General features: G+C 41.6%; 1 protein-coding gene across 2 annotated transcripts in view; it reads right to left on the bottom strand.

The window, feature by feature from the left end:
• ezrb (ezrin b) overlaps positions 1-13641 on the bottom strand; it is a 59799-nt gene continuing 46158 nt past the window's right edge. For both annotated transcript variants that reach the window (XM_010746192.3, XM_027284208.1), the window contains 10 exons: positions 13212-13486; positions 12235-12318; positions 11999-12145; positions 8179-8275; positions 7491-7654; positions 5068-5198; positions 4110-4270; positions 2422-2514; positions 2020-2259; positions 1-1629 (listed from right to left, as the gene is read on the bottom strand). In XM_010746192.3, the coding sequence (XP_010744494.1) occupies positions 1465-1629; positions 2020-2259; positions 2422-2514; positions 4110-4270; positions 5068-5198; positions 7491-7654; positions 8179-8275; positions 11999-12145; positions 12235-12318; positions 13212-13486 (1557 nt within the window). In that variant the 3' untranslated portion in view covers positions 1-1464. The remainder of the gene's footprint in view (positions 1630-2019; positions 2260-2421; positions 2515-4109; positions 4271-5067; positions 5199-7490; positions 7655-8178; positions 8276-11998; positions 12146-12234; positions 12319-13211; positions 13487-13641) is intronic.

Genomic DNA, 13641 nt, shown 5'->3' with positions numbered 1-13641 from the left:
TGTAATTATAGATTTTTCTTTATTGCCAATATGTTGAACACCTCATTATAAAATCCTGCTCTTATACAAAGGCCAGCAGAGCTGTGTGTTTCCATTACAGTGTCAGTAGATGCTACTCTAGTCCATGTCCAGAGAGAGGAGAGTGAGACGTTGGTGTTATACTGTCTGGGTCGGTCCATCCTGACCGAGCTGCAAAATGAAAAACTCTTTATAAAGGTCACCATAACCCTCTTTTTAACCTCAGAGGAGGTCTAACACTAAAAGAAGTTTGGTTTTTTTTGGACTGTGCACCTTGGCTAAGAAGTGAGGACCGACCGTCTGGGACCGAACCCGGAGAGAAAGGCCACTTGGGAGGGTAAAAAGCACACAAACACAAACACATGCTCATCTCTCACCCAACAGCGACATGACACAGAACAGAGCAATAAAATATATTAAACCTAAGTGTCCCGGTCGACAGCGCTCTGAGGACACAGACATTCCTCGGCATGCTGTGAACTGCACGGCAAAAAAACAACAAAAAAACAAAAATCAAAAGTACCTAAAAAGACAGCGATCTCCTTTACTGATTTAATGGCATGCAGCTGTTTATTTCCTATGGTAAAAAATAATAATAATTTACAATTAAATCTCTTTAATTTAGTGATCTAAAGTATTGGAACATAAGACTGCTATTATATTGGTCAATATATAAAACCTTTTCAAACATTTTAAATGTTTTTTTCTTTTATCATTAGTAGACAGCAACATAGCAAAAATATACAAACCAAGATGAAATACCCTTTTTTTTATGTCCCATATACAGTATAAATATCAAACTAAGCATGATTTCAAACTACTGTATAAGCAGTATTAAAACATAAATGGAAGTGTTCAAATATAAATGGAAAACAAAGACAAACATACATTTTCCTGCTTATACTGTTTCCCCCCCCTTTCTGAGTGGTCGCCGTGAACGACAAGCTGTCCGTTTACTTCCTACACAACACATCGAAAACAAGCGAGGCTTTGATTACATGTCTGTATGTGCACGTTCGTGAAATAATAATTTTTCTTTTTTCTTTTTTTTGCTACTCCCACTACTTCATCACACCTCTGAAATAAAAACAATAATGATTTGGTCTGCAGTGATCAAATTACACACATTCAAATGCACGAAGATGTGAAACACTAAGAAGAGAGGAGGAGAAAGGAGGAGAGAAGAGGAGAGAAGAGGAGGAAGGTTTTGGCACTAAGTTTTCTTCGAAGGATTTGCAAAGCCCTGCATACCGTCAGACACACTCACACCAGGAGCTTGTCTCTCTGCTGTGCTTATACTGCTCCAGTTTAGTCTGCAGCTGATGTGTGTTATACGTGAGTTTGTGTGCGGAGCGAGATGTAGTGACCATTCAGAAAAAAGGGTGAGTTGGCTGAGAGGAGGAGGAGGGAGGAGGGAGGGAGGGAGGGAGGCGAAGGCTTTTTTTTTTATAAGGCCTCGAACTCGTCGATCCTCTGCTTGGTGTTGCCCTGCCTGATCTGTCGCAGGGTCTTGTATTTGTCTCGGCCGGCCCGCACGTTCTCGCTGTGGAGGAGGTCGTTCTGGGTGTTCTTGGAATCGTCACGTGCCTGCGCCAGCTCTGAGGTCAAGGCCTGAGAGGAAGAGGAAATATAAGATTAAGAGCGTGTCCGTGCCCTGACGCTTCATTCATTGGAAGTGAGGTAGCTCACGCACAGGATGTTGTGATCGTAGATATATTCAAGAAATAATTTCAATTTGCTGATAGTGAACTACTGTGGTGAGGATTAGGCTCAGTGGTCTGATCTGTATAAGCGATGCACAGCGTATATTTATGCAAAAGCATTTGGTAACCGTGGTAACGCATCAGTACAAAGGAGCTCTGGCCCGACCTTAAAGCTCAGTTATGTGCTGCACTGCATCTCTTAACCAACCTACAGGTAGGTGTGTATTAAGCTGAATAATCTGTCCTGTATTAAATTTATTTAATAATCCATCCTGCGTCTCGTTTTCGGTCCTCTCACCTTCAGCTGTTTCTGGACGCGCTCGTTCTTCTCGGCCTCGGTGAGGCGATCCTCCTCGTTGCGGTGGTCGTTGATGCCTTCGGTCTGCAGGTCGGCGCTGTGCGTGCTGGTGTTCTCCTCGCTGTCGCTGTTGTCGTCCAGGTTGTCGTACATGGGGGGAGGTGGAGGGGGCGGGGGCACCGTCATCACCATGTGCAGCTCCTCCCTGGTCTTCACCAGATCGTTCTGAGCCTCCTTGGCCTGGCGAGGTATCAGTAACAACAGACGGGTTAGAGAGTTTGTACAGTAACAGCAGACTAAACTAAATTAATTCCAGTTCTTGTAGTTTCTGCAGACTGTGCAGCCTCCGACTTTTGAATGAGCATGAATCAGTATTCTGCACACTGCAGTTAAAGCTCTCACCCTGAGCTGCCATGTGTCGGCCTCCTCCTCCTTGCGTCTCTTGGCCTCCTCCAGCTGGGTGATCCTGGATGTGTGCTCTGCCAGCTCTGCAGCCTGACGCAAAACAAAACAGAGAAACACTCGTTTAGTCTCTAGTTTATTTTTGCAGAATAAACCTTCATGTCTGTGTGTGTTATGTTTGTTTTGAAGGCAGCACATCGGCAGACCTCCATCAGCAGCTGAGTGAAACAACTGATCACAACACAAGAGTTTGTTATTAAAACTAATCAACAAAACACATGAACATGAGGAGCTTCTACTAATCAAGCATCCAAGTTTAGAGCAAACTTCAACCGAACGTTCAGAAAACTGACGAAAGGAAATGCAGATTAATGATAACATCACTATACAGACTTTATCAGGTGATTAACACGGCTATATATCGGTATTGGCGTGCATGTTGTCCGATATTTTCAGAGGAGATAATGCAAAAACAAACAAACAAACAAAAAAAAAAAACAGATTATCTTATGTTTATTTGTGTTTGTTATGTTTAGTTATTTATAAATACATTTAAAACATAAAGTTTACCGTTTCAAATAAAGTTTATTGTTAAATTGTAAACAGCCTCTGTCACAGGTTTTCGATGACCACATCTGAGTTATCATTACAAGAAATGTGTCTTTATTATTTACATATAAATAATACCGGCTGATATTTTATTATCAGATTCTTTTTTGGCAGCCTCAGTCGGGCTCTCATAAAAATTTACTGCGACTTCCTGACAGCTTAAAGCAATCATCAAGTCTAATATTCACGAGCACGTTGCACACTTAATGTTAATGTGTTAATGAATCACTATTAAAAAGCATTCAGAGCTCTCGCTACCATCTGAAAATGGAATAACGTGCACACAGCAGAGCTTCATGCTGAAACGTAACCACACTGAGTGTTTGTGGCTGTTGTGGTACGCTCCTTCTCATCGCCACAACAATGTGAGCAGCTTGTGTTTCACCAGACTGAACTAACCGGAGCCTCGGTATTAAACGCTACACCTGCTTTAGTTACAAGCTGTGAACAGGCTGCACACGGAAAACACGGACGCACGGGTGTCTTCAAATGTTTAAAACAACGACCATAACGACGTCAGTCAGTCAGAAGAAGTTGCAGGAGGCTTAAGCGTCTTAACAGGGTTTAAGTATAAAGAGCGTCACAGATTTACTGTCCAGGCTGTTAAAGTGAACGAGGGTGCCGTACAGAGTCCTGTGGGTGGTCCACAGCCGAGCGGCTGAGGGGTGAGCGGGGGTGGTGGTTAGTCTGAAGTAACTGGGTGTGGTTCAGCTGCAGAGTCCGGAGCTACAATAGCCAGGCACTGCTGAGAAACACCAGCCTGCGATGTGCCTGGTACAGACCTGCACACAACAGCAGAGTGTAGCGAGGACGTGGAGAGAATGTTTTAATGTATCTTATCTTGGTAACAAGGTGCCAACTTTTGAGATTTCATTGACTGGCCTGTGAGGCTTTTTCCAGACGACTGTTTTGTGTTGCTGAAGTTTAAATTGAGAAGAGTTCAGTCTGGGGTAACTGGCTGTAGATTCATGAAGACGTGGTTAAACTAAAGGTATTTATCCCGGGTGGGATCGCTGTTTAACGATCGCAGCAGTCGCAGCAGTTGGTAAACTTATGAATGTCGGGAATAAAATACTGACCAGCTGCTCCTGACTCTTCTTCTGGTTCTCGGCCTGGCGGGCCAGTTCCTCTTTAGCCAGCAGGGCAGCCTGACGCTCGGCCTCCAGACGAGCCGCCTCCTCCTCGGCTCTCCTCCGCTCCTGCTCCAGCATCATGGCTCTCTGCAGCTGGTCCTGCAGGTCTGAAATAAAAGACGAGAGAGGGAGAGGGAAAGAAACATGAGACAAATACAACGCTGCTGCACACAGGGAAAAAAAGAAAAGATTGATATCATCTTTCTTCTACTTGTGAAAGTTCGATACTAAAACTACTCTGAACACTAAGAACCAGAATTACAGAAAAATTATCTAAGTCCAAACACAGAGGATGTAAAATTCTAATAAATAAAACATAAGTACATCAAGTTTTGCTCAGACTGGAACCATGAAGCATTAATAGAGATACTGTAAGATAATTAGAGACGAGCTCTAATTAGCTGTGTGTACTAAAAGTCCTGGGCAATGAATCTTTCCACTGCAGTCAACAAACATTTGGCACTAATTTGTGAGCAGGAAACATGTTAATCATAATAAAGAGGAAGCCACATAGTCGCTTAATTATCAATCTTGGTAGCTTAGTGTATTTAGGGTTGGATTAAAACAAGAAAACACAGCTGCTCTCTGCTTGCTCGAGATGTGACAAGTACAAACAGGTAAAACTAGAAGGTAAAAGTCAAACGGCACCGACAGATTGTGTGTTTATGCTTTGGATGTGGATGAAACACAAAAATACACGATTACTCATCATGAGGAATCGTGTTTGGACTTCCATTCAACCCTACCGCGGCATTCATTATTCATGTTGTTTAGAAAACAAGTATGCCGCACACAGAACCTGTTAGCCTTACCTACATGATCACGTGCACACGCATAGATGAGCTATTTTTTACCCACACACATCCTCAGAGTTTAAGTGACGTCTGAAAGTCCCTCGCCTCACCTTTCTCCGCCTTCTTGGTCTTCTCCTCAAACTGGTACAGCCTCAGCATCAGGTCCTGCTTCTCCCGCTCCATCTGCTCCTTCTCTTTCTCGATGGCCTCCCTCTTCTTCTTCTCGTTCTCCAGCTGGGCCCTGCAGATAAGACACAGCCGGCCGTGAGCCAACAAAGAGAGCTGACATATTTGATGCATGGTCACGGCTGACAAACAACAGTCGGTAAAACCCACACACACACACACACGGCTGACAAACAACAGTCGGTAAAACCCACACACACACACACACACGCCCAGATTCAACACATGGAGCCATTTAGAGCATGAGAACATCTCTGCATGTCACAGCCGCACACAGAATACTAAACTTATTATAAATATCACGTCACATGATCTGCAGGTGAGGCTTTACCACATTTACAAACATTTGGCAAAACAAGTCCTTAAATACGATCCTGTGAAAGGCGGCATGAAAAGAGCTGCCGGGCTGTAACTAATCTTGACAAATCATTTAGTGAAAAATACCCTTAAAAATGTCCGATTTAAAATACTTAAATAGCTTATTTTGTTCTTTAATTACTTACTTTTACTGTACTAACTATTTGTTAGTTTTGGCCCTGAACAAATTCTGGTTCAACGACTGACGATTTACATAATCAGTTATGTTTTTGATCAGCTGTCCAAAATACAAAAAAATATTCAGTTTACAACAGTAAGAAGTCGAGATGCAGCTAACTGTTATCTTCACTCATCGTGTGGTCTATTGAATGTGAGCCAACGACAAAGAAAAAGCTCAATACAGCTTCACAGAAACGCCCTCTTTTGTTTCACCAACAATCCAAAACCTAAAGAGAATTAAGATAATCAGAAGTTTCAGATTTGAGAAGCTAAAAAAAAGAAAAAAGCTCTTTGATTGATTTTCAGTCAATTAGCTAATCGATTAATTGATGAATCTTTTCAGCTCCAGAGAAAATCAACACATTCTCACGTCAGAGAACACTGTAAATGTATTTAAAGATCGATGGTCAAAGCTATTTTTCTGTTTTACAACTGATCCGTTAAACACCCACAGTAAGCAACAAAGCTCATTAAAAATTAACAATGCTGCAGTCAAAATTCAGTCCTCATGAATAATCCAAAGAGTTTTCTCTTATTTACCGTAAACACTACAAATGAGTCACGGGCTTTGTTGTTTTAGTTACAGTCTCTTGTTTTATTCGGCATGCACACTAAGCGATTGTTTAGAGCTGCAACGAGTAAAAAGTTTTAACGTGAGGCCAAATGTTTCTGTTACTTCTGCTGCAGCAGCCTGATACTGTTCGTCCCTCTGGGTTTAATTAAATTTAAATGAACCATCTTAAGGGATTTCAGATTTGTGACAGTGTTTGGACACGAGCCCAGCCCTCTCCCTCACACACACACTGACCACTGAGAGCTACTGTGTGTGTGAACCCTAAGTCCGTCTGCCGAGGCCCGGTGATCTCATGGTTCTCCTGCTGGTATTTACTGTGTCGTCTGCTCGCTGTTACATCACCGTGTTTGAACAGCTGTACGGAGCAGACAGTGGGACGACAGCTGTAGCTGAGATCAACATCCATTTACTTTCAGTTCAGGCCAAACTCAGGAAGCAGATTTCCCTTTTAAAGAAACGCCGCATTATTACACAGTGAATGGTTTCACTGAACGGCATCAATTCAAAGCGGCTGTGAACACTATCTGCCATGGTAACGCCGGTCCAGACGTAGAGAAGGAGGTGAAAGTAGCTCGACTTAACAGAGAACAGAGTATATTCCATTAAATAAAGGTGAAGAGTGAGAATATGATAAGCTTTAAACTACAAGTTAGTCAAAAGAAAAAATGAATTGTCTGAGGAATTTCTTTCGATCATTTGCAGGTTCTAGCATCTTAAATCTAATTTCTTGTTTTGTTTTTTCTGTTTTATATAAACTATAAACTGAATATCTTTGGATCTTTGGACTCGTTAGTTATTGGTGGTTCAAATAATAGAGGTTTTCAATTTGTTAGTCAATTTGTCAATTGTTATTTCATATTCAGAGGTGCAACGTCAAAAATCTGGAGCATCCAGAGATGTTTCTGTTGATGTCTTCTGATCTTTTACTCATTATTTTATAGACTTTTATGTATCTACTCAGGTGCATTACTGTTTTAATTAATAAATAATCTTATTTTGCTTAACGACTGAAATAATCATCAGTTTAATGTAAGTGTCTAACTTTAATCCTGTAAGTTGTCAATAAAAAACTTCAAAAATAAAAAGACTTCACTAATATCAGCTCAGAATCATTAGTACAATAATATAAAAAGTCCTCATCATCTTAGAAGGTTTTCATCCATGTCATGTGAACTGATTTCAGATGGAAACTACATATCACATGCTGGACCAGCTTGTTTCCAGTCGTCTACGTACCTCTCCATCTGTTTCTGCTGCTTCTCCTCTCTGGCCTGGGCCTTCATCTGCTGCACCTCAATCGTGTCGGGCTTGCGGCGACGCATGTACAGCTCGTGGTTGCCCATGCACAGCTGCAGGATGCGCTTGTTGATGCGCAGTCTCGGTGCGTAAAACACAAAGTCCTGTGAAATGTGGAGGAGAAGGAACAGACAGACAGACAGGAGGGAAAGTGAACATAAAGCAGGGCTGAATAATAAAGTGCTCGGCTGCCTGCTCATTGTGCTTTGCCGATAAAGGACAAAGACTCCAGTCGTGGCTCCAAGCAGGTGCAGGGAAACTTTTAATACAGATTACAAAGAGTACCATAGGGACTGCTCCACGCATAGTAAAAGGTAAAATAGCCTGACCCACACAGATAAGGTGTGTGACTGTTTTGGGTCCATCACTAATAGCACTGCCTGGGAAGTAGCCCTGGCTATTCTGTATGCTAGATCTAGATCTATGTCTAATGGTTTTTCTGTCCTCTGCAGAGAAACATGATGCCACCGGTAAAACGGAAGCAGAGAGCTTAAGTATGGACACACTCTGCAACTTAATAGACTCTAGAAGCTTAATTTTGTCAAAGACGGATGTAATGAGAACTTTTAGGTTCAAATACGTCATACATCATGTGTAAGATCCAAATGGTGACTGAGGCGTTACTCACCGGTGACTTTTTGTCGATGGGCTTGATGATGAACTTCTTATCGTTGAAGGAAATGTTCCTTATCTCGCTCCAGGGGAAGCCAATCTTTGGGGTCAATCTGAGGAAGTGAGCACATGAGCATGAACATTAATCTGTGAGGCTAAATTATAACAACTCGTCATCTTTTGATCTGTCCTGACATCATCTGTAACGGCTTCACTACCAGTCAAATGACACATGAACAGCACAATGTTCGCCGCTATGTGGACGACTCACGACTGTACGCTGACAGAACACTGACGTTATACTGTAGCTGTTAGTGCAGATTTTAAAAGAGACAAAAGTACCAAAAGTAAGAGATACTCTCTGCGAAACAGTTCATGCTTTGGTTTTTATCTTTCTGCGCTATTGATTGATATCAGCTTGAACAAAATTTGGCTGCAAACAAGTGAAAAATAGGAGCCATTGCATCCGTTTTAGTATCTCTGCATGGGCTTCCTGCGTCTTTTAGAATTGATTTTAAAATAGTGTTACTACTTAACAAGGCTCTAAATGGTTTAGCACTTCATACTTGACCGTTATAAGTCAATAAAATTCAACATTAGAGGAAGAAAAACATCTTGCGGTGAGTCTTCTTAAATATCAAGAGCCAACTTTTTAATCTTGATTTTAAGTAGTCTGTATTCTTGCTTTAAGTAAATCTTACTGACCTTTTAATCTTCATGTTTTAAATGTGTTACGTTCATGTTTTAGCACTTTGAGTACACTGCATGTATGAAAGGTGCTAAACAAATAAGGACTAAATGTCGAATGTTCTCTGGTTTAAGCTTCTTAATTGAGAGGATTTGCTGCTTTTCTTTGTCATATGTGCCGGTAACTTTAATATAATTGGCTTTTGGACGACAAAACAAAACTTTTGGAGGCTACAGTATCAGAATAAAGCTCTCTATCAGGCTTACTGTGAACATGGATTTCTATATCCACTGTTCGAGTATGAGGGATGAATCCGGGGTGTGGCTCGCCATTCCATTGTGCCAGACAAACTGAACGGATGCCAATCTCATTCAGCACAATACAAAGTAGCACTGTAAACACTGACAAGCCGATAGTGTTGTAATCTAGAAAGGCAGCCATGAGTCTCGCAGCGAAACTGTGCTGTGAAACTGTACCGCCTGAACTGGAATTTCACTCAGTTACCGTCTCTGACACATGCTCGAGGAATTGAGAAAGCTATGTGGAGGTTATCTCAGTGATTGAATGTTTGGTTCAGAGTCTTGTGGTGTATTGAGCTGTGCTTTATCAATGGTTTCATGTTTGTACAAACTATTGTTGCAGTGATGCGGTTTATAAAATTACGCTGACAGCTCGTGAGTTAGCAAAGGTCTGTGGTTGGAGAAAATGTGGCTGGAGTTCATTAGTAAGTCTGGCTTTCTGTGACAAACATTAGTAATGTGTGAGACTTGCAGGAAATATTAGCATTTGATAGCAATGGCTTATTGAAGCAGCATGTCAAAAAACACGAGTAATAAAAGGAATTTTCCATCTACACAAAAATAAAGTATTTATTGGTAATATTTAATATATTGATATATGCACTAAGAGCTTCTGAAACCCAACATGACGTCTTCAAATTGATTGTTTTGTCACACTAACACATTAGACAAATAAAACAGGCAGTCCTCACACTGGAAAAAAGCTAAAACCTATGAAAGTTTGGCATTTTTGCTACAAAAAAAAGACTTGAATCATCAGTGATTCTCAAATCACTGCAGACCTGAACACATTAGGTTATCCAAACACCACCAGTTTCAGAATACAGCAGTGTACGATGACCCTGTTCAGCTACGGACAGTTTACAGGAGGCAGGTTTATTTCTAAAAGTAGATTGTTATTATTTATTGTTGAATCGAATTTGAAAGGAGATGCTCCCGATTTGCATTTCTCTTCCTAAAATGTGTTTTTTAAGAAGTTCATTTTCTTGCCATCACATTTTAGCTCTTATCTTTTTTTGTAGTAGAAATTTTGTAGAATTTGGATAATATCTTTTTTACATTTCAGAGATTCCTTCAAGTACCACTAGAAGGAAGTCGAGTGCCACCAGCTTGAGACTTAAAGTCAGTGACTTAAATAAATAATAAATAGTTCCCACTGTGTCCAAGTAAAACTGATTTTTTTTTTTGGTTCAGATACTGTTGCAACCTGATACCTGATAACTATGGCAGCTAAATAACAAAGTTACAACTAAGCCAGTGTAAAATAGTAAAAGTAAAAGAGTTGGTGACACATTTCCAACAAATTCATTCAGTGGTAATCTGTCTGTCTGAGTCAACAGTGAATCTGATGTGTGCCTGGTTTTACTCTGTGTGTATGTGTTTGACCAGGGCGTTTGCTAAGACGAATCCTTGGCTCAGGAAAAACCTCTAAAAACTGAGCAGTGCCGTGGTTCAACAGAGCATAAGGAGTTAAAACCAGCACCAGACTGTGCCTCGGTGAAGCCTTGGCTGCACTGCTGCACTGTGGGCCGGCTGCCCTCATTGGAGAGACAGCGCTCTAGGTTAGCCTCACATTCTTAAGTGCCGCACAGCTTGAAAAACCAGTCGGCGTAGCCATGGTTACAGCAGAGGGCACCGTGGAGGAGAGGCATTTCTTTGCTGATCCCAGGGAGCACATAAAGAGACAGACTCACACAAGGACACAAGGAATGTTCTTTAACAGTGTGCTTCTCCCTCTTGCTGGAGGTTTCAAACCACAGTTAAGATACGAAAAGGTTGAACGAGGTGGACTTTAACACAATAGCAGTTACAGTAATGAAATCATTTAGACTTGAGAAGAAACTCTTGAGCTGATACAAGACAAAGAATTAGCCGGTGACGGTTCAGTTAGAACCTCTTGGGGCAGCTGACTCGCTAAACTTCATTGTTACCCCATCGCCAGCTTTGCTTTGTGCAGCCAGTTTAATACAGGAGCACAGAGCAACGATCTGGCAGTGAACGACAAAATTCGGGGTCAGTGACTGAAAGGGAAGTCACCTGGGATGAAGCATTCACTCCAGTAACCTCACAGATGAGGGCCACCAGCCGCAGGAGACCTCAAAGCTCATTTCACCAAATAGAGGGTGATTACTACAAAACTGTGCTGCCCTACAAACAACCACAACCGACACCAGGCTGGATTTTGTCAACCCTTGTACCCTTGACGCACAATGCCAAAAAAAAGAATCATCAGAACAAATAAACACAAAAGAGGAAGATCTTTTTCTGTCATGCTGTCTGCACGACAAGAGGAGGAAACAGGACTCTCAGGACAAAAATGGAAAAATAAGGTCTGCAAAAGTATAGCAGGGATTTCACATCTTCATTACAAATGGCACACAAACATGTGCTTTGTCCTTCAGGAGGTTTCATTAATCATTCAGCAGCACGAAGAGTAGTAATTGCAGCTCTATAAGCAGACGCGGGAACAAAAGAAGTACTATATATGTATCCACCCACTTATATGCAGCAGAAGCACATATTTTAAACCATATTATGTGTCAAGACAAAAACTAATTTGCAAATAATGTTTTTTTTTTTACTAGCAGAGAGACGTGAAAGATTAAAGCAAACTGCTGAGTTTGAACTTTGTCTTTGTCTGTATCCATTTGGCCCTCGTTGTTATTCCTGTCATACTGTCTGCAGAGGAACAGGAAGAGTGATTAAGTACAGACGTAGACCTGGCCCAGCCAGTTTAACACAGGGCTGCAGCTACTGTTGCAGCAGGCACACAAAACAAGAGCCAGAACACACACACACACACACACACACTAACAGCAGGTCTGTTTCCATCAAAATACAGTGCTTACTTGTCATCCTTCTCGTAAATGTTGAGTCCCAGGGCGTCCACTCCCAGCCACAGCTCTGTTCCCTTCTTGTTCTTGATGTCAAAGTAGTTGACTCCATACATTTCCAGGTCCTGGGCGATCTTCAGGTACTCCAGCATGGCGTCCTCCCTGCACAAATGGACAGAAGACAGTGTTTAAGTTATTATTTGAACGGATTCTTAATCGACTCTGCGAGTAAGTACGAAACACACGCTCACTTTAACATCCCGCGGTGCTCCTCGTGCCACACCTGAATCCTCTCCTCCCACTGTTCTCTGGATAACTTGTGCTGCTCCAGGACTCTACGAAACAGAGAAGAAGAACGTGATAAGGAGCAGATACGTACATGCAGACACCACTAACAGGCAACGTAATCTGATATTTGTGGACATATTGACCTGATAAATAACATTATGGGCTCTATATCCAATGTGATCTGTTTCTGTGCACCACACACCTCCTTTCTAAAATCCCATAACTTCCTCTTATTCATGTTTTGAGTGTTTAATTCTTAAAAGAACAGATTTTAATATTAAAAGTAAAACAGACTTTTCCGTGTCTGATTCTTCGAAGAATCTCTTCACCCAAAAAAATACATATGAATGGCATATTGAAGTCTCATTTTTCAGTTGATTCACTCCCAATACAATCATCGAAAGTCTACAGTAATCACATAAACTTATGTAAGCAACTTGTGACAACTTCAGGATGTGGTTTTCACACATATTAGTGATGGTATGATGAAAAGGCTGCTGCATCATGATGGGGAAGTACTTCTTTTCCACTGGACTGAAGATGCTCCACCTGCTATCAAACATGAAACCTCTTTCTTGGCACAGCGTTCATGTTGACTCTCATGATTCATGCTGTAACAAATCTTTGATCGTCCTCTTGCTATCTTTGTTTGTGTTCTCCCTTTTTAATCTGAATACACAAGGAAATGAATAGATGGCCCAAAAAACAACCCATACAAATAACTCAGAAGTTTCACGATTGTTACATTTACTACATCCTGTTAGATTCTCCAGGGTGGAGAAGATTTCCACTGTGGCAGATTCAACCAGTGAAGCGTTTTTTAGTTCCTTCTTCTTTTCAAATTTCTCTAATCATTCAATCAAAGACTTTTATGTCACTACATAACAACAACTAAAGCTGGATTCGCTGTTCATTCACTGAATCTTCTGACAGATCTCACCTGTGTGGCAGCAGGCGTTCAGACAGCAGGTATCCAGGCCTGTGAACTTCCTTGTTGTAGTCGCCAAACTTAGCCTGGACGGAGTAGGAGGCCAGCAGCACGGCCGTTTCTGGTGGACAGTAAACCTCGTCGCTCAGGATGCCCTCCTTTATCTGCAGGAAGAAAAGCTTCTGGGTGATGTCCTGGATCAGCTCCTCTGACACATCCTCAGGGAAGAATTTGGCCCGAAACTTGAACTGCAGCGGGTTCTCCTTCTTCACTTCCTGGGACGACACCTGGAGATGAATTACAACAGAGTTAACATCCAGTATCATGTGAGCATTTAAAGATGAGAGATGACGTACTAAAATCTGCCTCTAAAGCTCACTAAATAACACGTCTGAGCATCTTGTTGGTGCAAAACGAAGTTTTTGTGGGGGGGGTTACATGC

This window comes from Larimichthys crocea, chromosome XI (genome assembly GCF_000972845.2).
Source record: "Larimichthys crocea isolate SSNF chromosome XI, L_crocea_2.0, whole genome shotgun sequence".
NCBI classification, from domain to species: domain Eukaryota; kingdom Metazoa; phylum Chordata; class Actinopteri; family Sciaenidae; genus Larimichthys; species Larimichthys crocea.
Note: the sequence above shows the minus strand (reverse complement) of the source record. Positions and strands in the feature narration are given on the sequence as shown.